The 25,684-nt window shown below is 38.8% G+C and overlaps 1 protein-coding gene across 2 annotated transcripts in view; it reads left to right on the top strand.

Moving 5' to 3' along the window:
* The window catches only part of CDK14 (cyclin dependent kinase 14), a 330,096-nt gene that overhangs the window by 247,661 nt on the left and 56,751 nt on the right, over nucleotides 1–25,684 (top strand). For both annotated transcript variants that reach the window (XM_075143809.1, XM_075143808.1), the window contains 2 exons: nucleotides 14,442–14,581; nucleotides 18,699–18,847. In XM_075143809.1, coding sequence (XP_074999910.1) covers nucleotides 14,442–14,581; nucleotides 18,699–18,814 — 256 coding nt within the window. In that variant the 3' untranslated portion in view covers nucleotides 18,815–18,847. The remainder of the gene's footprint in view (nucleotides 1–14,441; nucleotides 14,582–18,698; nucleotides 18,848–25,684) is intronic.

Here is a 25,684-nt window from a genome sequence, read left to right as displayed (position 1 = left end):
TTTTTACGTGTCAACATTTTATTAATTTCTCAGAATTATGTTTTTGGTAGTCTGTTACTCATATGTTGCCATAGTGTCTGTGTTCATTTCTTGGTTTGAAGTCTAATACTTTCTGATCAGAGGCACCAGGCATCATTATATCCTCACATTCCTAATTCTGCCCTCTTGCTGGAGTTCTGTACTGTTGGCCTCTCTGCTGAAATCTTTCTTCTCCAGACAATGACATTGTGACAAAACTGAGTCCGAGAGATGTGTTTTAAAAATATTTGTCTGAGGAATTGAAGACATACTGTGAAGGCAGTAATATAAGTGAAGTAGACCTCACTGCTGGGTCTCTCATTATTTGTATGTGGCCATTAAAGGCGAGAGTTTTCCAACATGAGAGCCAAAACGATAGGCACCTTAAGAATTGGGCTGGCATTCAAAAGTGCTTAGTGCTAAGCAACTGCTGTTGGCTTAAGTGGCTTGATATTTTCCACTGCTTTTTTTCATGTATTATGGACAATTTTTCTTTAACTCAGCAGTTCCTTTGATTCTCATCTTAGGATCTCAGAAATGTATATAATTTTGGGAGATGGTGCAGACAGGCCGTAAGTGTAATAATACGAATAATGCTACTGAGTTTTGTCACCTCTGCAGATAGTTCAAGGCAATCTCAAAACCCATGCCATTTGGCTCTGTTGCCAGCCAAAGACTTAAAGACAGTAGTTAAGGTTTCTGCAGTGGTACAAACATCACAAAGTGTCTTTACCTTAGACAAATACTTATTTTACTGAATTTTATGATGATTTGATGTGAGTTTTTCAGTGTAATTTTGACCACCACCTTTTCTGCAGTAGGATGGTAGTCATAGGTATTCAGGTATTGCCATTCGTGAGAATTTCCTGTGACTGTCTCCCAAAGTTCATTACAATTTTGTCAAGAAAATCTTAATTGCTTCCTTTCCTGCGTTTCTAGCTGTGGTGCTTCATATATCTGCCTTCAGATTTCTGACTTCTTTCCTGCCATATAGGACAGAGAAACAAGAATTTTTGCTTTTTCATGCAGTTTTTTTGAATCAGTGATGCAGAAACACATGACATTGTGGGAGACTAGTGAAAAACAGTGATTAATTTCAAAACTGGAAGTTATTTGCTAGCCAAACAGTTTTCATAATTACATTTAGTGACGTCTTTCAGTATTTTATCTATTTTAGAAAGTTTGAAGCTATTGTTTGAGAATTTGTGAAAGATGCTGGCTGCAGGCAGATCATCATGTATATATGTTCAGTGCCTGCTTGACCTGAGTGTCAAAATGGGAAGATAGGAGACAATAATCCTTGCTGATGCATTAAAATGGAGAGGTTAGATTACCTATCTTCAGCAGCACACTGTGAATAACGAGCCTCGGCATAGGGCTGGTGCACCTGTCGTTGCTGGAGGGCAAAGAGGCAAGTGATTCCAAAGGGAACTGACCTTTTTCTTTCAGGCATTGAGTCAATCCCATATCCTAAGGCACACATTCTGTGTTAAAATTATTATAACTCTCCTGGTATTATGCTGAACAACAGACTCTGGTGAGAATCTATGGAAAAACCCATTAAATGATGGTGATGGTGGTTTGTGTATTGTTTTTAATTAAGCCTTTATAGGAAATATATTCTGTAATTTTGAAAGACATCACTAAGACAGTTAAGTTCTTCTCTGACTAAGATAAATTTAATTGAAGTTTAAAATAGAAATGTTGTTTGTCTGAATTAACAGCTCGCTGGATACCAAAATGTAAATGACAATATTTATCACTAAATGTGATTCACAAAAAAACTGTATCCTTTTAAGTAATGTAATTTATAATACAGTGTATATCCACTGTCTGCTACCTCAGCTGAATTTATATCCGTAAGATCTGATTTACAAATAGACAACTTTCTGTTAAATTATTCACATCTCATAATAATTGATCTTACAGACTTGATCTTATGCTGGAGCATATTTGATCATAAATTCAATGAAAGCAGCCACCGTCTTTGTGATGTTTGTCCAGCTAAATCCTTCAGTGAATAAAATAATAAAGATGCCAGCTGTGTTTGTTTTATGATTACTGCTGCAATGAGAGACTGGAAATACAAATGAATAAAAGCTCTAATTTTTCGCGTTGGATTTATAAACTCAGAATCTTACTGCAAAGAATTTAAATGGAAAAAATAAAATTTTTACTTCTGTCACATTCTCGTAGATGTATTGTTTGCTTTTTCTGTTCCTATTGTTTAGGAATCCAGAATAGTTTTTAAATATTGCTATTGTTTGGACCCAAACTTACAAAATCCAAGGAAATCTAGTAAAAATGGATGAAATTTATGCTTTTCTCTCTGACACCATTGCAAGTTAAGAATGGACCATCATTTTTGCATTGCCTTCTTTGCTTAGATTGTATAGCAATCTTAAAGCTCTGCTTACTACTGTGCACTGTTAGTGTGCCTCAAACTAATTTCACCACCCTGACATAAAAAATCGTGCTCCAGATTGTTATTGGCCTTCCTTCAACATTATGACTTTTGTAGAATAGTGTTACGTTCCTTTTATTTCTTTCATATTTGATCCTTAAAGTGCCCTTGAGTCAAGCTTTATTCTGCAACCGTGAGAGCATTAATCTTTCCTGAGATGTTGACAGATAGTGTTTGGTGAATATCATTTTTCTGTCAGATACAGCCTACGTCTATGCTGCTAACTAAAGCAGAGCCAGGGACTATCTTCTGGCCCTGAGGCCATGTGGCAGACATTAGCTGCAGCTGTACTAAGTAACACTTGGGGGTGCATCTCCTCTGGGCTTTGTGTGGTCCCCATGCAGCTGCAGGTGCAATTATTATTTTTGGGGAGTTCAGTATTAGTTTTTTAATCCAAAATTTCCAGAATAACATAAGACCAATGCTGCAGACCATGAGAACTGTATTTTCTAGCATAAGATTGAAGGTAATATATTGCACGCCCTGCTTTTAGGAGGCTGGTACATGCTGCCTTTTGGGAATGGTCCCTGGCATGGGTTGTTCCCTGAACTGTGCCTAGGAGTGGTTTTGGAGAGTGCTATTTGGCATGGGCCAAAATAATCTAGGGGGCAATGTGGACACTCAGTAGTTGAGTGGTCAGGCTCTCTCCCTAGCCCTTCTTAATTTGGCGATACAGGTTTCAACAGAGAGGTTCTTACTATTCCCTGCCCCTTGCACACTTGAGCATATTCTCAGTGAAGTCTGGGAATGAAGTGAAGTCCTTCCTCCAATGCTAGTATTCTAGCATCCTTTGTCACCTAGGCCTGAAGCCTTAAGGGCTGTTTTTTATCTTTCCTTTCCTATCCCATGCATCCAGGCTGTTATATACATTTTGTAATCTTTTTTTCCTTGAAGCTTTTCCAAGATACTTTTTTTCTTTCCCCAACCAACTCTGTCACTCAGATCTTGATTATTGTAATATCCTTCTCATGTCCTCTCCTGACCAACACCTTTCTTCAGATCATATAAAAAGCAACCAGTAAATTCAGTTTATTTTTTTGTGGATTGTTTAGCTCTCCTCCCAACACTGGCTGTTTCACTGCGTCATTTTTGAGCTCCTTCTTATCCTTTTCAAAATCCTCCGTAATTATGCCTCTTCCTCTCTTCCTTCACAAAGCTGTGTATTTGCTTCTATTCCCTATTCTGATCCTTTACTCATACTTATGCCTTCTCCTGTCCCCTAGATAATTCAGGCAGACTCACAACTGCTGTCTTCCTTTCTGGGAATCAGATGGGCTTGTGCCCAGATAGTGCATTTACCAGTTGTTTGTGGTCCTTTTCTCCAGGCTTCTCATTCTCAGTTTGGAAGCTGCTAGGACTAGTCCTTGTCTGTCTCAAATGCCTGCGTTCGCAGAAGCTTAATATCCATTTAGGACCCTAAAATGGGTCCCAGATGTTTATTTACCTGCTTGTCCCGATTCAGTGGCAGCGCATGTGACCAGATGTGTCACAGAGCTCCATGGATTCCACAATTCCACGTGTGCAAAATCTTTTGAAAATCCACCTACTTATTTTGGGTCATTAGAAGTGCCCTGAGCTCTACTGGCAGTCAATTTTTAGTGGTAGTTGGCTCTTTGGGAAATCTGACCTTTAATGGTCACTATTATAGATAACAATTTTGATTTCAGTTCTTAAATCGCCTATGCTGATTTATCTCTAAATAGCAGTAACTCCCTGCTTAGCTGTCTCTCTTTCATGCTACTTTGACAGGTTAGGATTTGCAAAAATAGTTCAGGATTGAGTCCTTCCCTACTGCAAGCCAATTTCTGAGTGTCAAATAGCACGGCATCCTCACATATATGTGAGTGCAAGCACTTAGAATCCACATATTTCAGTAATTGATAGCTAAAATATATGGAATTTGTGGTTTGGTCATTCATCTCCGACCTGTTCATAGTTAAAAAGGTATAAACTGTTGTGTTAAATCTGAGCAACTTTTTAAAAAGACACTTCAATACAGGTACATGCGGATACGTAATGTTTCACTTTAAAAAAAAAAAATCAAAGCAAAATCATGTTACATTTTCTCCAAATTGCATACCAGAGAGAAATCACTGTTTTCTGCTTCTACAATGGTCTCTGTGCCTAAGAAACCCTTGAATAATTACACTCGTTTTTTTCCCCTCTTCAAGTTCAAAGTCAAATTCAGACGACTTCTAACAGATTGACGCAAACATATTTGTCTCTTAACAAGTATTACTGCTGTTGGTATCAGGCACTGGATTTTCAGTCTGCCAGCTTCTCCCTGCTGGAAGATGACCTAATGTTCCCTTTAGAAAGTATCTATCTCCATTAATATAAAGAGAACGAGTGGTATGCTGAATCAGGAGAGTGAATCTAGAGAAGGAATGGCACCTTCTGCACCACGATGCTGGTGTGAATGTGGTTTCCCATCTCGTGATCTCTTCTAATGTCACCTGAACCAAGTACCTCAGGGTCAGGGAACTGCAACTAGTTCTGTATAATATAAGTCTGTCTAAATATATAGGTATAATAAAGTATTTTTGACTGCATAGCTTTGAATATATTGCCCGTATGCTCTCATTGTAACCATCTCGGTCTCCTGCTCTTAATGTTTACTAGTTCTGCATCATTTCCCTGCCGTGTCTTAGCTTAGGAGTATAGTTGCAAAAAGACCAGGATGCCTACTTGTACGTAATTGCTTAGCCTCATTGGGTTCAGCCAGGCAGCTCATATACATAAAGTTAAATACATGCATATGCCTGGGGTCTGTCTTCCTGAGCATTCTAGGCTTGGGGCATTCTCTCTGTCTCCAAATCTCTACCATCTTTAATGAGCTGTATAAATAAATACAAAGTACTCCTGTTCGTTCCATATCCATAAAAATATATTTTATTAGCTGAGAGGTATACAATAATAGAAAAGATCAGACCCATCTGATGTTTTAGGGAGCTGTGGGAGGACAGGACAAGTAGCTGTTTCCAAGTGGTTGACGGATCTGAGGCCTCGGCAAGACAGATTTGTAGGTTAACTGTGATAAATGATCTTTGGCTTCACTGACTAAAGAGAGGTCACCCTTCTCGGGGCACTGCCTGCATGCTGCAACCTTGCAGCAAATTCTTGTTGAAGTACTGTGCAAACAGACCAGTTCTTATTTACATTAGAATGAAATTAAGACTTCTGAAACCTGAGATGATAAAATATTGGACAAGAGGGCAGAGATTTATAAGGCAGTGCTAATGCTTATTTACTAGACCTTAGTTCTGTCTTTTTTTTTTTTAGTTTGCAAAAGGCAATAGGTCCAAAAAGACAGCTGGTTTTTCTTTCTGTAGTCATTTAATAAGGGAAAATAGGGGAAACTTTGTTTACTGCCCTAGTGGTTGCACCCGCTGACAAATTTGAAATTTAGAGTTTGATTGGGGGTTTTTTGGAGTATTTTTTGCTTGGATTTCTTTGGAGAGAAACAATCCAGGTTGTCAAGCGTGGGAGGAGGAAAAGCAGAAAGCTTTGACTGCATTGTGTGCCAAAGGTTTATTTCAGCTATTTCTGTGTTTTGGGGAGGGGGTGGTTATTCCCTCCTTTTCTTTGGCTTATGTCCAGCCACTGAGGAAATAAATATGTGAAGAAAGAATGCTATGGAATGTTAACTCCGCTGCCGTATTTTCTTCCTTTTATCATGCCCCAAGATTCAGTGAAGTTGATATAAATTCACCATGCCTTCTTTTAAAAAGCATAACAGAAAGGCATTCTTCCTTTAAGAGTCAGACTGTAAAAGGTGATTTTCTTTCACTCAGTTTGGTTTAAGCCTGTAAAAAGCATTAAGTGAAAAATCTGATATATTTGTTAGGGCATTTATTGCATTACTAACTTATATTTTCAGTTCTCAGTGAAAGGTTTATAGAGAACATAAACCTTGAAGAGTTTTTGTTCGGGATTAAAGATACATTTTCTCCATTTTCTGGTGAAATAATAGCTCATAAAATGATTGGGGTGTTAGTAATTATTTTTAGCTCTATTTATTTTCCAAGGATGTTCTGTTCAACTTGCTGAGGTGCACGAAGAAGGCCTTTAAAAAACACTCTCCTTGATCAGAAGATTCATGCCCTTTAAAGAATTTCAAAATAATCAAAAGCTTCTGATTAGAGGTAGCCACCATGTTGTTCTTCATTAATTACACTTACAGCAAGCAAAGATCTTCCAGTAAACTATAAATCTAGCATATTCAGTAGTAGTCTGTTGTGGTGTAAGTAATACACTGTGTCTTCCATAATTAATATCTTTAATACTGGGCTAATTGGGATGCTGAAAGAATTAAAATACTTGATTGGTGGTGGCATGTAAAATCAAAAAGAAGTGATTGCTAAATTCTTTCTACGTCAAAATGGTAAGGCGTGTTCTGATTAAAATTTCTTAGGAGATACATTTCCTGGGAAATATCTGTATCTGAGAGAAACTGCTGAAAACTGAGTGAAATAATGTGAAATACTTCAGGTATTCTTCTTTTAATTTAAAGAATTAGTTGTGGTTTTAAACAGTGGCAGAACACTGTACCCAGCAGTCATGTTGCCTGGAATATCACAACCTCAGAACTCCCAGCAATTAAGGAAGTTATGTGATCATATCACAGAAAGCTACATTCTCAATAGCTTAGAGTATGTTATCACCGGACATATATTGTATATTTGCTGTTTAAATAAGCTTATTTTTCTTCTCTTTAATGTCTGCCATGCAGACTCCATAGCTCTTGCTTCATTTGACGCTCCAGCATATATTATCCTGGCAAAAAGATACCTAGTATCAAATGTAAACCTTATTCTGTATCAAAATGGTTTAGAACAAGTGAGGGAAATACCTGCAATATTGTCAATGAACAGTATTGGCTACTTCATGCCCTAAGCTCTCAATAGTTGGCACTGGGTTTCTTTGGAAGGTTTCATAGCCCAGCATTCTGAGGCATCAGAGCAAGAGCTAGCCCGGGTGCATGTCAGGCTATAGAAGGACAAAACCCAGGATACTGTTAAGTCTGTTGTAAATTGACTGATTCTCTTTAAGCTTAGCATTAAAAGCTCAAATTCAATTTTTAAAGGTGGTGTCTTCTCTAAAGGTGTTAATGTTCTGCTTACTGTATGAAGCAAACCTTTCAAGCTGGATATCACAAGCAGTGTTGTGTTGTAGAAATACAGTAACACATCTGAAATGGACACTAAAACACATGAAATCTAGTGCAGAAAGAGTCAGAGAGAAATAGACTCATATCTAGGTTTTTGTCTTGAGTTACATTCAGCGATGACACATACAAATGATTTTATGATCTAGTCATGGCTGAGCTTAATGGCCATTGTGAAATGTGAATTGCCATGAGAGGTTGGATCACTTCATTGTCTAGCTTAGGTGTGACCAAACAGAGTCTCTGAAGCCTCACATGACTCATGAGCAGTTTAAGTAAGCATCTTAATTCTTCATTCTGGGAAGCTCAGGAGCTGCAACTATAGTTACAGTTTACCTACTGGGTCAGTAGATTTAAAAAAAAAAAATTAAAATCTAAAAAATTACCAAGTGTATAAAGATGATATACCTGGAGTTAAATCTATATTGATTAAAACAGAAAAAAACCCTAGTTGCCTATATTGTTAGAACCTTCATTTTTTACATTCACTTTTTTTCGTGAAACGCTATTCAACTTGGCTGCTTTACAGCTAATGGCATCTGTGCAACTGTCAAGTGTGAATTAGTTCAGACAGGTCAGGGTTATTATTACCTTTCTGGAATGCACTAAATGATCTTACCTCCACAGCTTTTCAAATGGGGCTCTGACCTCTTTTACATCTACATTAATAGCAATACCAAAGAATCAAACACCAATACTTTTAGCTCTGTGCAGTATCAGTGAATACTTATCCTTGATTGTCATGGCTTTTATTTTAATAATAAACATTTTTCAGTACTTCAACAGATAAGACTGCTGATGCTGATATGGTAATATAATTAAAAGGGATCAAACTAATTTCTAAATTTCCAAAGAGATCATTTACACCCTTACGGAAATCGTGAAGGCCTGGACTGTGGAGCACAGTGTTGTGCAGCAGCACAGAGCAAGGACAGATGCTGGGAACAGTATAGCCATGTTAGTGCAGGATTTGCCCCAGCCTAGCTCATCGAGGAAGCCTGAGCGAGATGTTGCACTAATGTGGCAATCTTGCTTCTAGTGCGGTACCGAGCTGGAAGAGTACAATTGAACCGATAGCCTGGGGAGCCTGGAGACCGTACTTTCCTGCCCTGCATGAGTAGAGAGCTCGGTGTTTCTGAATCTAAACTCCTGCCAGCACCTCAATTTGGGGAGAACAAGAGGGGCATCGGGTGTTTGGAGACATGCCTCTCCTAAAGAACATGCACAACCCAGCGCAGTGTAAGGACTGCTGTTGGCAGCCCCGTGCAGGTGTGGGGGACAATCCCAACACTGAAATATGGTCCCTGTGCCTGTGTTTGATGTAGGTTAAATGTTTACTATATAGTTTGGCTTGAAGTACCACTACACTGTGCTGTAGAGCAAATTCTGTATTTTGTGATTGATCAGCAACAAGTAAAACCCTGCTTCAGTGAGCCTTCAAAAGCTTTTGTCTCTCTTTGTTCATCAGTTTTAGTCCTCAGTACCCTCAGTAAAACACTGAGAAAAATGATAACGTCTTTACTCCATTAGATTTTCCTCTTGAGGTGCCTCTTTATGCCTTCATCTGTATCAAAAGCTAAAAGTATCGCATCAAACTTGCGTTCACTTGTTGCGGTGGTTTCATGATGGCTAAATAATCTCTGCCACAGCTCCATGGAGGCACACCAGGCACGTTAGGGAAGTAGGTCCTGTACGCTGGAGCTGGCACGTCAGGTCTTTGAAGACAGTAGGTGTTCTCGGCATGGCTGTAACAACAGAAAAGGCTGTTGATATTTAGTAAAAAGAAAATGTTACTTAAGGTAGGCCCTGCTCCGATTTGTGTGCTGCATAGCTGCTGCTAGTAGGGTCGCATGCATATTCAGAAGTGCAAACTATCAAGGCACATGAAGGCATGTCCGTATCAGCTGGTCAGAAGATAATGAATTTGCAAAGAAAACATTAACTACAATTGACGGTGTTGGCATAGCTTTGTGTCAGAACTCAGGAGAGGCCTAAAGCCTGGGAGAAGCAGGAGAGACTGCCGTCCTCAAGCAGACTTGGGTGAAAATGGGAAATACGGCCCTCGTGGTGGTGCGATGGTAGGTGAGATACCACAGGGACTGTACAAGAGCCTTGTTGTTGAGGGAAGCATGGCGTCCTCTGCGAAACGAGCTGCGAGGGTTGCCGTATGGCCTGTCTGATTTGCACCAAGATGTTAAATTTTTTGTTTATTCTCTTCTTGCCATTAAACTTTAAACTCTGCTAAATGGTGTGATTGTTTGAGTTAACTGTGGTTTTGTCTTTCAGCACTTCAGGTTGGAAGGGATTTCTTAGAATAAAGAAGCAGAGCTGAGATTTCCAAAGGGAATTAGGTGCCTCACTCCTCTAGGCCATGCTATAAATGCCAGTTGAGAAATGAATTAATGATACACTGTGAGAGTCGTATCTTCACAGGGAAAATATGCACAGTAAACGATTTTTGCTTTGGGAAGTATTTACCTCATGCTGTTAGGAGTATATAGACAGCGTGTTATCTCCATTTGTTTTAATGCCCGTTTGTCTTAATTATTAATGTGAATTTGAGCTGCCGCCTTCACTGCATTTAAAAGCAAATCACCCCAAGTTCAGAAGTTCACTGCACATGCCCAAAACTTTTTTTTTCTCAAGAGCTTAAATCAAACTTCAGTGATCTTAGTCATGTTCTGCTTGACCAAATACTGACCTTCCTCTGCAGTAGAAAGACATTTAAGCCTGTTTTCTGAAATTAAATCAAATTCTTGTAATCCAATGAGATTTACAACTGCTCAAGTCTAGTCAGATTCATATATGTTTAAAGTGAGACAGGTTCATATGGTGTTTGTTTTTCTTGAGCTAAGGCTGTATATAGCGTTTCGGATTAAGTTGAAAATCAGTGTGTTTCACAAATGTCATCAGAGTAGGTCTGTAAAAATATTCCCAATATTTCTCAAAACAATGTGTACATATTATTTCATACTCATTGCCAAAGGTTTCTCTGTATTGTGCTGTATGCTACATTTTCTGAAAGTATGTATGCTGTCATGGCTGGTAACTATTCCTCAGTGATTAGTGTGACAGTAAGTGAAGCGTGAGTATTGAGACTTGCCATATCATGCATGCCAAGTTCCTATATGGCCCAACTGCTGTGAGACAAAACATGCTATTATGTTCTAGACACAAAGCCATATTGTATGAAATTCCATCCTGTCACATACTGAAGGAGGTGTATTTAAAAATCAAATCTTTTTTTTTTGTCTTTAGTTCTTTTTGTTAACTTTTCTGTATTAGATACTTAACTACTGAACCCCGTCAGAAAATTCAGCCTTTGTCCCTATTGAGGAATCATGTTTCAAACTTACTTACATCAGACAAATTGTTAATGTTTTAAGGAGGAGATTTTAAAGAGACTATTGGCAAAAAAAAAAAAAAAAGGAAAGAAACAAAACCAAACGTTCCGACGTTCTAAACCGCTGAGGTTATGCACTAAATGGATTTCTCCAAACAATTCTGACATAGTAGATGTAATTTAAATACCTGATCATACAGTGTATTTTTCATAAGTGGAAGAATAACTTGTCCTTAAACAAAGCAGCAAAATCAGTCATGCATCCCACTAAGGCATTGGTTTTAAGACTGACAACCTTACGAGCCCACATGCATATGCCTTTTGCAGTGTCCACTGATTTCCAGAAGTGACCTTCGCGGAAGACGTGGGTTTTGGAGAAGAATTTTTTCATTGCTGTGCAAAGCTTCGTAAACAAAGCTAGAACTTTGATGTAGAACTTTAAAGATACAGCTGAGCCTAGCTAAAAGTGATGAGTTGATCCAAGTATGGATGATCTTCTTTGGCCTGTGTTACACAGGAGGTGAGACTTGATCGTTATGGCCCCTTCTGAGTTTAAAATCTATAAATGCTTGGGAACATAATACTAATAATGTAGCAACGGAAATCTTCAAAGCACTGTAGAAACAACTAACACACATACCCCCTGCCCAGCACTACTCGGACTATTATCAGGGCAGGTAAGTGTAATTATTATAGCATCGAACTATTTTTGCAGACTGTGCAATGAATTTAGTCTTTTTTCTATTTATTAATTATAAAACCGGTTCTAATTTTGACTGATGTATTCACAATTATTTCATTAGGTGATGTGATTATGCTGCAGCCCTAGATATTTTTGTTGGGTTTATATTGTATAAATGTGTAATCAGCTGATTATTTGATACTTACCTTTGGCTTCTTGACTGATCTCGCTAAACCGGTATCTTTTTTGTTTCTAAACTGGGAAGGTAACTTTGGCTTCCTAAACTGTTCCTACTCAAAATATTTTCAATTTATACTAGTTAATCTGATTTTCTTGCTAAAAAAAATCTTAGCAGTATGCCAGGTACGTTGGTGACCATCAATACAGTCAAAATGTTGGCACTACTCTATTCAAGAGCACCGAGGAACCAGGGTGTCATCATCTATAATTTCAGCTGCAATTCAGAATTCATTAGTGTTTGAAAGTTCTTTTCTTTTGCTTTGCCTTACTTAATTAGCATCTTCACTATACCTATGGATCAGCTAAGGAATGGTACAATTCTTATATTGGAGCGTAATATTTCACCACTTATTTAAGTGGCCTCATTTTTCTGATTTAACAGTAGCTTTCATTCAAGACAGAGCAAGTTTACTATGGCTCCCAAAAAGGGTGCAGCTACCTCTGTGGGGAAAAAAAAACATTGGTGAAATGATTTGCCAGGACCTCTGAACAAATAATTGGTGCAGGAGGGATTAGGACACAAGACGGGCCTCACAGACTCAATATAATCACCGGTCCGTGGGAATTTTCGATGTGTAGAAGAGTTAAAACCAATTCTCCCTGAGTATTTACCCTTCCTTTTCCTTTCTTTATTAAGAATAGCCTTTTCTCCTGGTATTTTGCTGTGTTCTGTAATGAACTTTCCTGTAATTTTCAAAAAAGTTGAATGAAACAATTTCTACAATCTGGTTAAAGGAATCTGGAATTAATCCTGTTGTAGAATCTAATTTATAGGCAATGACTGTTTCATTCAAGATGCCTTTATTTTGTCATGAACTGAAAACGAAAACAGAAAACTTATGCCCATCAGAAATACTAAAGTTTAGCATCTGTTTAACTGAGAATAACAATTCCAAATCCTAATCCTGGGAATTCTGTAAGATTATGGCTGATGAGAAATAATGTCATGAAGTGGTCAGCACTTCTGGGCGATTCATTCCTGTGGGTAATTTCTGGACAAATAGCCTACCTGTTCTCAAGAAGAGATCAGATAGGCACAGTGTTCAAAAATACCTATCTAACGTACAGTTGCTAGAAATTAAAAAGACAGTGGCATATTTCTTGAATCATTACAAATACCAGCATATCATACATATGCCAGCACATAATTCAGCAGAGAAGCCTTTGACTTTTAAATTTTTTTTTTCCCATATTGAGTGTTGTATGAGCATGGACAAAAAGTTGTATCTATGACATTTGTGACTTACTTGAAGTTTTCACTGTAATAACATTTTTTTTCATTTAGTGTTTTCAGTGTTATCTGTTCTTTGTTGCAGAGATAGTTTTCACCTGTGCATAGACTGATCCTTATAAATTATCCCATGTCAGCCCAATGTTAAGTATGTGAAAATAAAAGAGTAACTCTGTTTAATCCATCTTCCTTGAATGGCTTTTCAGAAAGGCAACTTGAGCTGAACAAAAATGAACATTTGCATGAAACATGCTGTAGGATTACTGATTTTAATCTTTTTCAAATACTGCGGTATTTTGGACTGCAGTCTATCTGTTTTGGGAAACCAGTGCACTGAAAAATAGGAGATCTTTTACACACTTTGGCATTTTTACCTGACAAGAGGTCTTTAGTGAGCAAAGGCATGGTTGAATTTACGAAGTTACTTACTGATAATAGCAACACGATGTCAACAAGATTCAGCACCTCTTTTCCGACTGCATATTACAATAAGTTTGGTGGCTTTGGAAATTTAGGAGGCAGCTGTAGGTTACTAGACCCAAGCCACATCTTGCTGATTACCATTTTACTCTCTCCCCTCCAAATCTATTATTTTTAGTTTATATTTTGTTATAACATTCTCAAGCATGTAGCTCCCAGTAAAGCAATGAGTTTTCTCAGACTTCTCTAGGTAGCTTAGAAAAGATAATTCACTTATTTACAATTTAATGTTTGCATTGCATTAACACCTAATGAAGAGTCAGCCCCCTGCCATGTGAATATATGAAAAAATAAGAAGTCAGTACTGCCCAGAAGATAAATGTCTTTATGAAACATGATGCATATGTTGTGTGTTAAGTGTCATTGGATTTTAAAATTTGATACTTCACAAAGTTGTATGAATACTGCTGTTATTTTAAGCTTGGATTTCTTGGGTTTAGATAGTAATAACCATTTGTTTCCAGCACTGTAAATTTTCAGTCTGTCAGTATGCTCAATAAAATACAAATGGAAGAATCAAAACAGTTGCTTTCAAGATGCTGTTGCTCATGACCCTTTAGCGTACTAGGCAGGGCATATGTGATATGGTATATTATATGCTCTCTATTTGTAAAATTTGTATGAATTTTGAGCTGTCAATCCAGAAATAATTCATTGACTCCCTAATCTGAGGAATATCTTTCCTGGTAGTGCTCCCAAAATTGTCTTTATCCTGGCTGGCAAGACTTGGTGTTTCAACTCTGCTGACTGCAGGTGGAATTAGTAAACAGAATGATGAGATTGTTTTTCAGAAAAACCTTCTTATTTGTGTTTCAGGCTGAGCTATGTGAATCACGCAGAAGATCTAGCCTCCAAACTACTCCAGTGTTTCCCAAAGAACAGATTGTCAGCACAGGCAGCCCTGAGCCATGAGTATTTCAGTGATCTGCCCCCACGGCTATGGGAGTTAACTGATAGTGAGTATAACCACCTCCGAATCGATTGAAAACAAAGGTGCTAGTTCATACAGATGCATGTGTGTACACTAACCCTCACATGCAGACAGCTTCATGGACATGTATAGCCACACAGAGAATACGTGAGTGCAATTGTGTAGCTTGAAATTACATAGTTAGCTTGACACAGGAAAAAATGGATTCTTTTTTTTTTTGCTATCTCTGCTCTGCAGTCTGCAGCCAGCTATCTTTGTATTTGATTATGTGTGCAGCCAAGAGAATTATCTGAATTGTCAAAAAGCAAAAGGAAAAACACAATTTACATATTTAGTGCTTTTCACTTTATAACATACAGTACTTCTTAACTAGCTGCAGCATACAGGATAAAAATCCAGCCATGTTTGATTCACAGAATCTATATCTGTTATAACAGTAACCTTTAAGAAAGGACTCGGCATTCGGAAGTCTGAGAAACACGAAGTAGGCAATCGGTTAATTTGCTGAGTTAGACTGTATAAGAAGAAGATGGCAGAAGACATTATTAATTAAGAATGCTTTCAGTATTTACATACATCTTTTTATTTCTTTTATTAAATAAAATGCATTCCAGTTGACTTGGCAAAAATGTTCCTATCATCATGTATGCTGTCAATTATCTCTTTAATAGTTGTAAATCATTTATATCATACATGTCCATATCTTTTTCCAGTGTTAAAAGCACAGTACTATTTATTCTGGGGAAAAATATTATCATGCATGATGTTTTTGATTCAGAGAAGGTTCTGTTATTAAAAATAGGTTTCACAGGGGAATAACAATCAGCATTCTGCTTTAACTCAGTGTGGTGAAGAGAAACATGCTTGCATTAGAACAGTGCATGTTATTTTCTGCTTTCAAGCATACATCTATTAGCAAAAGATCTAAATCCAGTACTCGGACGCAAAAAGTTCAGAGATGCAACAATAGCATATGTGTGTGTAACTATGGCTGGTTTAAAAGTTTGCTTGTAAAAACTGAGCTCCTTTTCTGAATATTAATCCACAATAGATTCTGTTTATATCAGTGTAAGCATGAAAACTTTTGTCTTCCAAAAGTTTATCTTTTCCATCCTCGACAGCTGTAGTAGTCACATTTTGAGCTGGTTCTGTGGCCTGGCTGTCCAAGTACCCTGCTCCCGACTCTGCTCTGAAGAGCATTCTCCCATTTGTAGAATATGAACATTAAAATCAAACTAGCACCATTAATTTTTGTCCATCACCAGCTCTGTCGTAGACCGTATCCTCGCTCTGCAAAAAGATTCCCAGTTTCCTCCTCTGCCATGCTAACCCACCACTCAGTTTGCTGACTGCGATACTTTATAAGCTGAAAATTCAAAGGATGCAATGTAAATTAAGGCTGCTGTGAAAGTCTGTCTCTGCTGAAACTGATGCAAAGAGATTCATTTCTTTAGGACTAATGAAACATCAAGAATGCCAGTTCATTTATCCTTTTTCCACTAAATGGAAAACAAAAATCACTCTGCAGTGGTGACATCTCAATCCTTCTGACTGTGTGATTTAGTTTAGCCAGGATTTTGAATTCTGAATTCTGCAGTAGTACTTTTCTGTTAATATGGACTTATTACCCACTTGCCACTTAGTTTATCAGTCAGTGGTTAAATCCAGTTCTATCAGTGAAGTAAATGCCTACACATTATCACTCTGCAGCAGGCTGCCAACAGAGACAGTCTTGTCCTAGTCATTAACAAGCACAATGTATGCAGAACACCAGAGGGGAATTAAAACCACAAAAAATACCTCAGGGTGGTATTTTTAATATGAGAATTTAATTTGTAATTTCACAGATTAAGAATTTTGGCTGCATTAATCCTTTTATCAGCTCACAGCAGGTTATTTGCAGAAGCATAACCATAAGGCGATATTCATTGGCAGAAACACGTCTTTGCATAACGTTAAACATCAGGAGCAGTGAAACCTTTTGAAGGGGGGAGAATAAAGATGAAAAATCATTATATTTTAAAGCAAGGTTCTTCTAAATGCCTCCAGTAAAATTTTAACTTACAGAAAGACTATTTCTGTGTTTAGTAGATAATCATTATGAAGCATAAATCCAGATGCAAGAAAGGACAATCTCAGTATCAAATACTACAATCATTTCTATTTAGTATGACTTGGATATACTTGTAAACATATTTACAAAACAAAGAAGTCATATACTTTGGAGAGTTGGGAAAATGTTTACTGTCTAGTGAAATTACCAGGTTTTGTGATTCTAGTTCTCTGGGTTAATATTTTACATTGGGAAGGACTTACTATTGATAGTTAATTAAATGCAGGTATAAATACATTGAGACTTTATGCACAACAGAAGTGAGTGTACACACAAAATCTGCTGCCTCCTAATCAAGACACCATTGCGATTTTACAAATCTCTGATGTATTCGTCATGGAATATAGTTTGTCCAATTTACTCCTAGTGCTGAATTGCAAATTTGGAGATTTAGCACTAATAACCAAGGAACGACTCTCAGGTGAGGAGGAAGAAAGAGAGATAGGAAAAAAAATCAGTCAAATGATTTTCTATCAGAAAATATTGTTTGTTTTAAATCACAGTATTTCACAAAAGTACTTTACCTACATTGAAAAAGTCAAAAAGAAGTGTTTCACTTTCTTTTCTTGTTTTGACTTCAGGTAGTATGAATTTATATTCTATGTAATATTTTACAGGATAACATTTTGATCTTGTGTTTTATTTAAAAAATGTGTGCAAGATGAGTTTATGTGAGAAACAAAATTTTGATTTTTGATTCAGTTTGGTTTCAAGTCAAGGCATCATTTCAATTGAATTAGAAATTCAGTTTCCAGATGAGCTCTGTCTGTCATCTAGCCACTTTCAGTTTTTAAAAATATTACATTAAAAAGGTAAGAGTTGTGCAATTCTGCTAAAAAATATTGTCTGGGTATACAATACAGTTGGTGAAGAAATACAGCCTTCATTCAACTCAGACCTGAGCAGTAATCTATAGATGAACTGCTTTTACTAAATATATGTACTTGATGTTTTCTATTGAAAAAAAAAAATAATCAGTGCTCCCCCTTTTCTCCTTTCATATTTGAGAGCTCATATTGATTTATTTTCTTAGAATATATGCCATTCATAATGTATGTTACCAAGAATAGCAGAATATCAAATGCAAGTTGAGATGTCAGAAATACAGTGGGAAGATTTTGTGCATAAAACAATAGCTAGGTCTTTTAAATGCATAAAAATGAAAGAGTAGCTCCAAAAACTTACAGCTATGCTAGTCGTTAGTGTGAAAACAAAGAAAACTGTTCCAGCCCTGATCAGTTCTTTAAACAGTCAGTCTATTAACATTTTCTCATGCAATCATGCAGTAGCAGCTCTCCAAGGATATTTTTATATAGACATTTGTTCTCAGAAGGTATTAAAAGTCAGTGATTTTTCCCCACCAGTTCGAGGCATCTTAAGTAAAAACGAGTTTCCATATCATCAATGTGTCGGTCCTTAACCATTTGCAGTTTGATCCCTGTGATTAACATCATCATGGCTACTAATAATTACTTGCCTGGTGTTATGTGGAAATCTTCAAGGTTTTTCTAGCTCATGCAGAAGGGGGTTGCTTTATGTAAAAGCTTTTTGAGTTGTTGGGATATTTTAACATTTTTCATTTAAAATGAAGTAAAACAAAGTATCTCAGTTCTGCTGGCATCAGGAGTTTGACGATGTAATATGTGGTGTCAAATTATTGAAAAACCTTGCTGCATTTTTTCACATTCTTCGTTATTTCTAAATGCTATCAGGGAGGAAATTTTGAAATGGAAAATATTAATTATATAGCGGTGTAAGGACAAGCAAACAAACACACATGCACCCCGGAAACAGTTTTTTTAGATAAGTGCAATTGGGAATGTTCGCGTCATACATCTTCCATCATCATGCATGCAGGTTCTTTCCAGTCGGAATTTTTACAATGCTTACTTGCATAAATAGGTGGTATATGTAAAAGCTGTATATATTTACTCAGTGTTGTGTTTGCCATATATATTAACTGATTATTTTTAAATTACTAATTTTGCGGAAAAAATCAAAGTTTCTGAACTGACATTCTTTTTTGCAGTGTCTTCTATTTTTACTGTACCGAATGTAAGATTACAGCCAGAGACTGGAGAAAGCATGAGAGTCTTTGGAAAAAACAATAGTTATGGCAAAGGTGTATCAAACAGCAAACACTGAAGAGTACCTATGTTCACAACTGATAATATGCAGGTAAGACATGATTATTGGAAGGTATATCTTTGAAAATACTCTTTACTTTAGTTCTCCTTAGAGAAACAAAATACAAAATTCAACTGCACATTTCTTAAATTGCTCACATTCAGGCAGATAATCTGTTTTTGCAGTATAGATGGTCAATATGAGGAGTGTAAGTTCCTGGCCTTGTGGGCAGGATCATTGTCACTGGCAGGTTGAAAATATCGCAGAAGTTGGTGCCAGCAGATTAAACACTAGGTTGCCTTTAATTTGGACTGATATTTTTTCCCCTGGTAAGATACAGAGAAATAAAATCTCTCTTGCCAGTTCTGTTGTTAAACTTTGGGGCAAGGACAAAAAATGATTCATTTAGTAGGTTTGGTAGCCTTGGAAGCAGAAGGATATTCTTGATGGAGACAGAGGTGCTGTCATGTTAATGAATTTGATCTATACCATTGGATCTACTAGAACTGGTTTTGTCCTTGGGTGGCTTTCAATCAATACCCCATCTTTTTAACTCTAGTTATTCAGCAGTGAAATAGTGTGTAATATGACTTCAGGTATTCTAAGAGTAGAACAGAACCTGGAAAGGACAGGTGAGTAGAGAGGTTACTTACAAACTTAAAGTAAGGGAATGGTGGTTGTTGTATCATAGAATCATAGAATGGTTTGAGTTGGAAGGGACCTTAAAGATCATCTAGTTCCAATCCCCCTGCCGTGGGCAGGGACGCCTTCCGCTACACTTTGCTGCTCAAAGCTCAGCCTGACCTTGAACACTTCCAGGGATGGGTCATCCACAACTTCTCTGGGCAACCTGTTCCAGTGCCTCACCACCTTCATAGTGAAGAATTTCTTCCTTATATTTAATCTAAATCTACCCTCTCTCAGTTTAAAGCCATTACCCTACACACTACATGCCCTTTTATAAAGCCCCTCTCCAGTTTTCTTGTAGGTCCCCTTCAGGTACTGGAAGGTTGCTCTATGGTCTCCCAGGTGCCTTCTCTTCTCCAGGCTGAACAACCCCAACTCTCTCAGCCTGTCTTCATAGGGGAGGTGCTCCAGCCCTCTGATCATCTCCGTGGCCCTCCTCTGGACTTGCTCCAACTGCTCCATGTCCTTCTTATGCTGGGAGCCCCAGAGCTGAACACAATACTCCAGGTGGCGTCTCACGAGAGTGGAGTAGAGGGGGAAAATCACCTCCCTCGACCTGCTGGTCACACTTCTTTTGATGCAGCCCAGGATACAGTTGGCTTTCTGGGCTGCAAGCGCACATTGCCAGGACATGTTGAGCTTCTCATCAACCAACACCCCCAAGTCCTTCTCCTCAGGGCTGCTCTCAATCTATTCTCCATCCAGCCTGTATTTGTGCTTGGGATTGCCCCAACCCATTTGCAGGACCTTGCACTTGGCCTTGTTGAACTTCATGAGGTTCGCACGGGCCCACGTCTCAAGCCTGTCAAGGTCCCTGTGGATGGCATCCCTTCCCTCCAGCGTGTCGACCACACCACACAGCTTGGTGTCGTCGGCAAACTTGCTGAGGGTGTGCTCAATCCCACTGTCCCTGTCGCCGACAAAGATGTTAAACAGCGCCGGACCCAATACCAAACCCTGAGGAAGGCCACTCGTCACTGGTGTCCACTTGGACATCGAGCCGTTGACCACAACTCTTTGCAACCATCCAGCCAATTCCTTATCCACCAAGCGGTCCATCCGTCAAATCCATGTCTCTCCAATTTAGACACAAGGATGTTGTGTGGGACAGTGCCAAATGCTTTGCACAAGTCCAGGTAGATGACATCAATTGCTCTTCCCTTATCCACCAACACTGTAACTCTGTCGTAGAAGGCCACCAGATTTGTCAGGCACAATTTGCCCTTAGTGAAGCCATGTTGGCTGTCACCAATCACCTCCTTATTTTCCATATGCCTTAGCATAGTTTCCAGGAGGATCTATTCCATGATCTTCCAGGCACAGAGGTGAGACTGACTGGCCTGTAGTTCCCTGGGTCTTCCTTTTTTCCCTTTTTAAAAATAGGGGGTTTGTTTCCCATTTTCCAGACAGTGAGAACTTTCCAGTCAGTCGGACTGCCACGACTTCTCAAATATGATGGATAGTGGCTTAGCAACTTCATCCGCCAGTTCCCTCAGGACCCATGGATGCATCTCATCAGGTCCCATGGACTTGTGCACCTTCAGGTTCCTTAGATGGTCTCGAACCTGATCTTCTCCTACCGTGGGTGGCTCTTCATTCTCCCAGTCCCTGCCTTTGCCTTCTGCGACTTGGGCGGTGTGGCTTGAGCACTTGCTGGTGAAGACTGAGGCAAAAAAGTCATTGAGTACCTCAGCCTTCTCCATATCCCAGGTAACCAGGTCTCCTGATTCCTTCTGGAGGGGGCCCACATTTTGTCTAGTCTTCCTTTTACCACTGACATACATATAGCAGCTTTTCTTGTTACCCTTGATGTCCCTGGCCAGATTTAATTCTATCAGGGCTTTAGCTTTTCTAAACTGATCCCTAGCTGCTTAGACAATTTCTCTGTATACCTCCCAGGCTGCCTGTCCTTGCTTCCACCCTCTGTAGGCTTCCTTTTTGTGTTTGAGTTTGTCCAGGAGCTCCTTGCTTATCCATGCAAACCTCCTGGCGTTTTTGCCTGACTTCCTCTTTGTTGGGATGCATCGCTCCTGAGCTTGGAGGAGGTGATCCCTGAATATTAACCAGCTTTCTTGGGCCACTCTTCTCTCCAGGGCTTTAGCCCATGGTACTCTACCAAGCAGATCCCTGAAGAGGCCAAAGTCTGCTCTCCTGAAGTCCAGCCTAGTGAGTTTGCTCTGTGCCCTCCTCAGTGCCCTAAGGATCTTGAACTCCACCATTTCATGGTCACTGCAGCTAAGGCTGCCCTTGAGCTTCACATTCCCCACCAGCCCCTCCTTGTTGGTGAGAACAAGGTCCAGCACAGCACCTCTCCTCGTTGGCTCCTCTTTCACTTGGAGAAGGAAGTTATCATCAACACATTCCAGGAATCTCTTGGATTGCTTATGCCCTGCTGTGTTGTCCCTCCAACAGATACCGGGGTGGTTGAAGTCCCCCATGAGGACCAGGACTGTGAATGTGAGGCTGCTCCTGTATCATGGCATTAACTCTCTTCTGCCCACATGCGTGACCCCAGTGTTTGTTCAGTGGGATTTACCACTTGACATATTCTTCCAGATTAGCAATATTCCCTTATATAGCTGCTTTGCTTATTATGCTTCTCTAAGTAGTTTCATACTTAAAGTGTTTCACAAAATACCCAAAGTGCAGATTCATTTCATTCAAAAACCTAGATCTGCCTTTTTTTTTTAAAGTCATGGTGCTTTTGCGAGTCCATTATAACAGCTTGTTTTGGAAGTTATAGGAGCTGAGATAAATGCACATGCTGCTCATGTACCTATTCAAAGGTATAGTCTCATAAATGTAGTTAATATTCTCATTAAGTCTATCTTTAGCTAAGTCTGCTTGTTACAGTATCAGATATAACTTTCTCTAATGAATTATATTCTGTTGTATGTTTATGTGCAATTTTTTTTTAACTCTGTAATGTTGTGGAGGCTGTTTACCTGACAGGCAGCAGCTACTGAAAAACTGAAATGAATAGATTTTGGTCTTGACAGCCTACCCCAATTTTTGCACATGCTCTTTGCCAGCAAACCATTTAAGATTTTCTAATGTCAGAAATGAGGCTGCCTCAGAGCAGTCTGTTTACATCTTTATTGACAAGCTAATCCCTACTTTTTCCTGGGGCTGTGTCCCTGCAGACATCTCTTCAACCTTGTCTGTTCTAACGTGACATATCATCCATCTAAAGTAAATTTAGAATGTGCCCATCTGTGCTAAAGACCTTTTGTGTGGAAGCTTATGTACAGAATCTCATTTCGCATGTGCAGAATCTCCTTTCTGTTGCTTCCAAACAAGTGTAATTTTTCATTTATACAATATGCAATAGAAAGTTTGTATTTGCAAACAAACATGTAAAATAGCACAAAAGAGAACCGTTTGATCATTCTCAATGAATATCTATTTAAGCAGATAGAGATTACTTTTTTAAATGTTATATGTAAGCAGAAAGAGGGAGCCATGTGTACCTTTGAAGTACATTGCTGTTCTGTTGTGGCTACTCAACCACAGCTTTAACACAGAATAGCACCTTTCATTGTATAAGATCTGGAGGCACTTAACAAATGTTAAGTTGTGATGTGTATACATTATTGATTACAATTTTCCATCGTGGCTTTGGAATTTGTTGTGTTAGGTGCTTACAGTGCAATAAAATATCAGTTCCTGGTTGTGATATTTGACTTCTGATATAAGGTGGAGAGCAGCAGATAATACTGGAAGAGTATTAGTACCAAACAGAAATCCTCTTACTTGTACAATGTAGAGAGCTGGGGACTGATGAGATTAAACTAGAATAGCAGGGGAGGCAGAAGAAATGTGGACATGGAACCTGGACCTGGGTGAGGAATTGTTAGGGTGGGTGGAAACCTTTAAAGGGATGAGACCACCAAGCAAGAGGAAATAAGAGTCAGCGTGGAGAGTGAAAGGAGTTGGGAAAAAAGACTGCAGTTTTGATAATGTGGAAAGGGGGTCTGGTGAAGGCTTAATCTGAATAGCAGGTGGCTGTGATTTTAAGCAGTAGAGCAGTGACTGGCAAGTAGGATGTTCAATCAGTAAAATGAATGAGTTAGGACCTGAGTCAGTTACTGTAGCAGAAGACTAGAGTTGCAGTAAGCAGAATAGTAGCATTAAGGAAGGGGTATTTATGATGAGATATTCAGTTAAAGTCTCCATTCACAAGGCTCAGTGAAGCAAAAAGATGCGTGTGAAGCAAAAAGAGGCGTGAGAAGCAAAAAGAAAGATGACAGTAGCTCTCCAGGGCCATGAAGTTAACAGGTAAGCAAGACAAGTAGAGTTAGAGGGATGGAGGAAAACGAGCTGTTAAATTGTCAAAGAGAATGGTCAGATAACATCACCGCTAGTGGGCAGAAAGGAAAATTAAAAGGTGCCAATATTGCAAGGAAATAGATGAGGTTTTGAAAAAGACAGAGGCAGACAAATACTTATAGCTTGTCTCCTGGACAAGGCAGGTACATACGTGTTTTACCCATCTTCTTCAATTGACTTTATGGATATATAGAGGTGGTAGGAAAGTTAGAAAGGGCTGGAATTTTTAAGTATTCCAATATCCATCAGGAAGCTGTGAAAGAGAAAAATTTGTAGGTAGTTGCTTTCTTGTGTGTGGAGGGGAATGGTTCCATTTTTTATGTATTTTATGTATTTTTATACATTTATACATTGTAAAGGAATTTATTAGAAGAGACGCGCAAAAAACCCAAACAAGGAACCATCTTCAGCCACCTCCAGAACCTCGATGGTGTTGAAGGAAATTCCAGTCTTATGTCTTGTGTCTGGTCCTTCCTTCCACGTGTTCCTAATTTCCTTTTTTCAGGGTAGAATAGGAAATAAAATTGAGAGCGCCAACAATGAAGCTGTGCCAAATCTTGCTGTGATAATTTAAGAAATTACCGCCTCCTGCTGTTCTCTCCACATGCTTGCCAGATGTTACTGCCCTAATAGTGCACTCACTGAATTAATTCCACCTTTCTTTAGGTTTTGGAAAGCAAAGAGACTGGGCTTTGCCCAGGCGTGGCTGAGACATGGGCAAACATCATCATCTGCCAACTTTGGAAGCAGCAATTTCTGGCAGATTGGTGAAGGAGACGAGCTAGAGGCAGTAACTTTGTAAATGGCTCTATCATCATTTGTTAGAGCTTGTCTGCTGCCCTTAGAAATAGCTGCAAGGGGCAGCTGAAGAAACTGGTGCATCCCTGAGAATTTCTACTATCTTTGAAATATTGTAGCGCTTCAGCTGCCTGTCTGCAGCATAGCTGCTTACAGATCCAAAAAAACTCCCTGAAATAGCAGTAACCTAGGACATGTTTCTGAAAACCTAGATAATCCCTGTCGGACCCAGACTACTAATAGGGTCTTTGTGGACTACAGTGTGTCATTGTCATGGGCTCCAAGAGAGAGACAACGTGTTATTTCAGTGCCCATGGTGAAAGAGCTGACATTACAAGTCACCAAGCTCAATTTTGAGACTGCTCCCTACTGGAAAAAATTAGCAAATATGTGGTAATGAGCTCCATTTTACACAGAATGTGTAAAAGTATCTGTCAGCAGTAAGTTAGATGGGGCCTTTGGGGGAGAAAGGAAAGAAGTCTTTTGGCCATATCCAAGCATCTTTAAAGCTGATAAAGTGATAAAGCAAAACATTTTTATTTTGTGCCTGATGGTTTTCACTGATATTTTGTTTCCCCATGGGCAGGAAGCATCTCTGTGGAAGCATTCCCCACTTCTACATATACTGTTGAGATATATTGTATATTGTATTCACCCATCTCTACAGATATTTTATTGAGACATGAATGGACCATGAAGAAACTCTAGAGCTGCTTTTTTCTTTGGCCAGTGGAATACACGGCTAGAGCTTGTTCCTCTGTGGAGGAGGATGAGTCAAATGGTAATTGAAAAGACAAGGCATTACCTGATACCAGATAGCACGCAATGTTTTCTTGTGGTGATTTATAATCCCCAGTTCCCATTGGTGGACCAGAGACACGAGATGTGTTTCTGGCCTATTGTCTGCTTCCCGGAGCTGGCAGGGACAGCTTCATTCAGGATGGTAACACCATATGCTTTTAAAGTATTTAACCTGTATTACCATAATGAGATCCCCTGGCTTTCTAAATCTCTTTGACAATTCACTGGAGCAAAACAAAAAGTGGTCTTTATTTGTATTGCTTCACCACACGC

The sequence above is a fragment of the Calonectris borealis genome, chromosome 2 (assembly GCF_964195595.1).
Source record: "Calonectris borealis chromosome 2, bCalBor7.hap1.2, whole genome shotgun sequence".
Lineage (NCBI taxonomy): Eukaryota > Metazoa > Chordata > Aves > Procellariiformes > Procellariidae > Calonectris > Calonectris borealis.
Note: the sequence above shows the minus strand (reverse complement) of the source record. Positions and strands in the feature narration are given on the sequence as shown.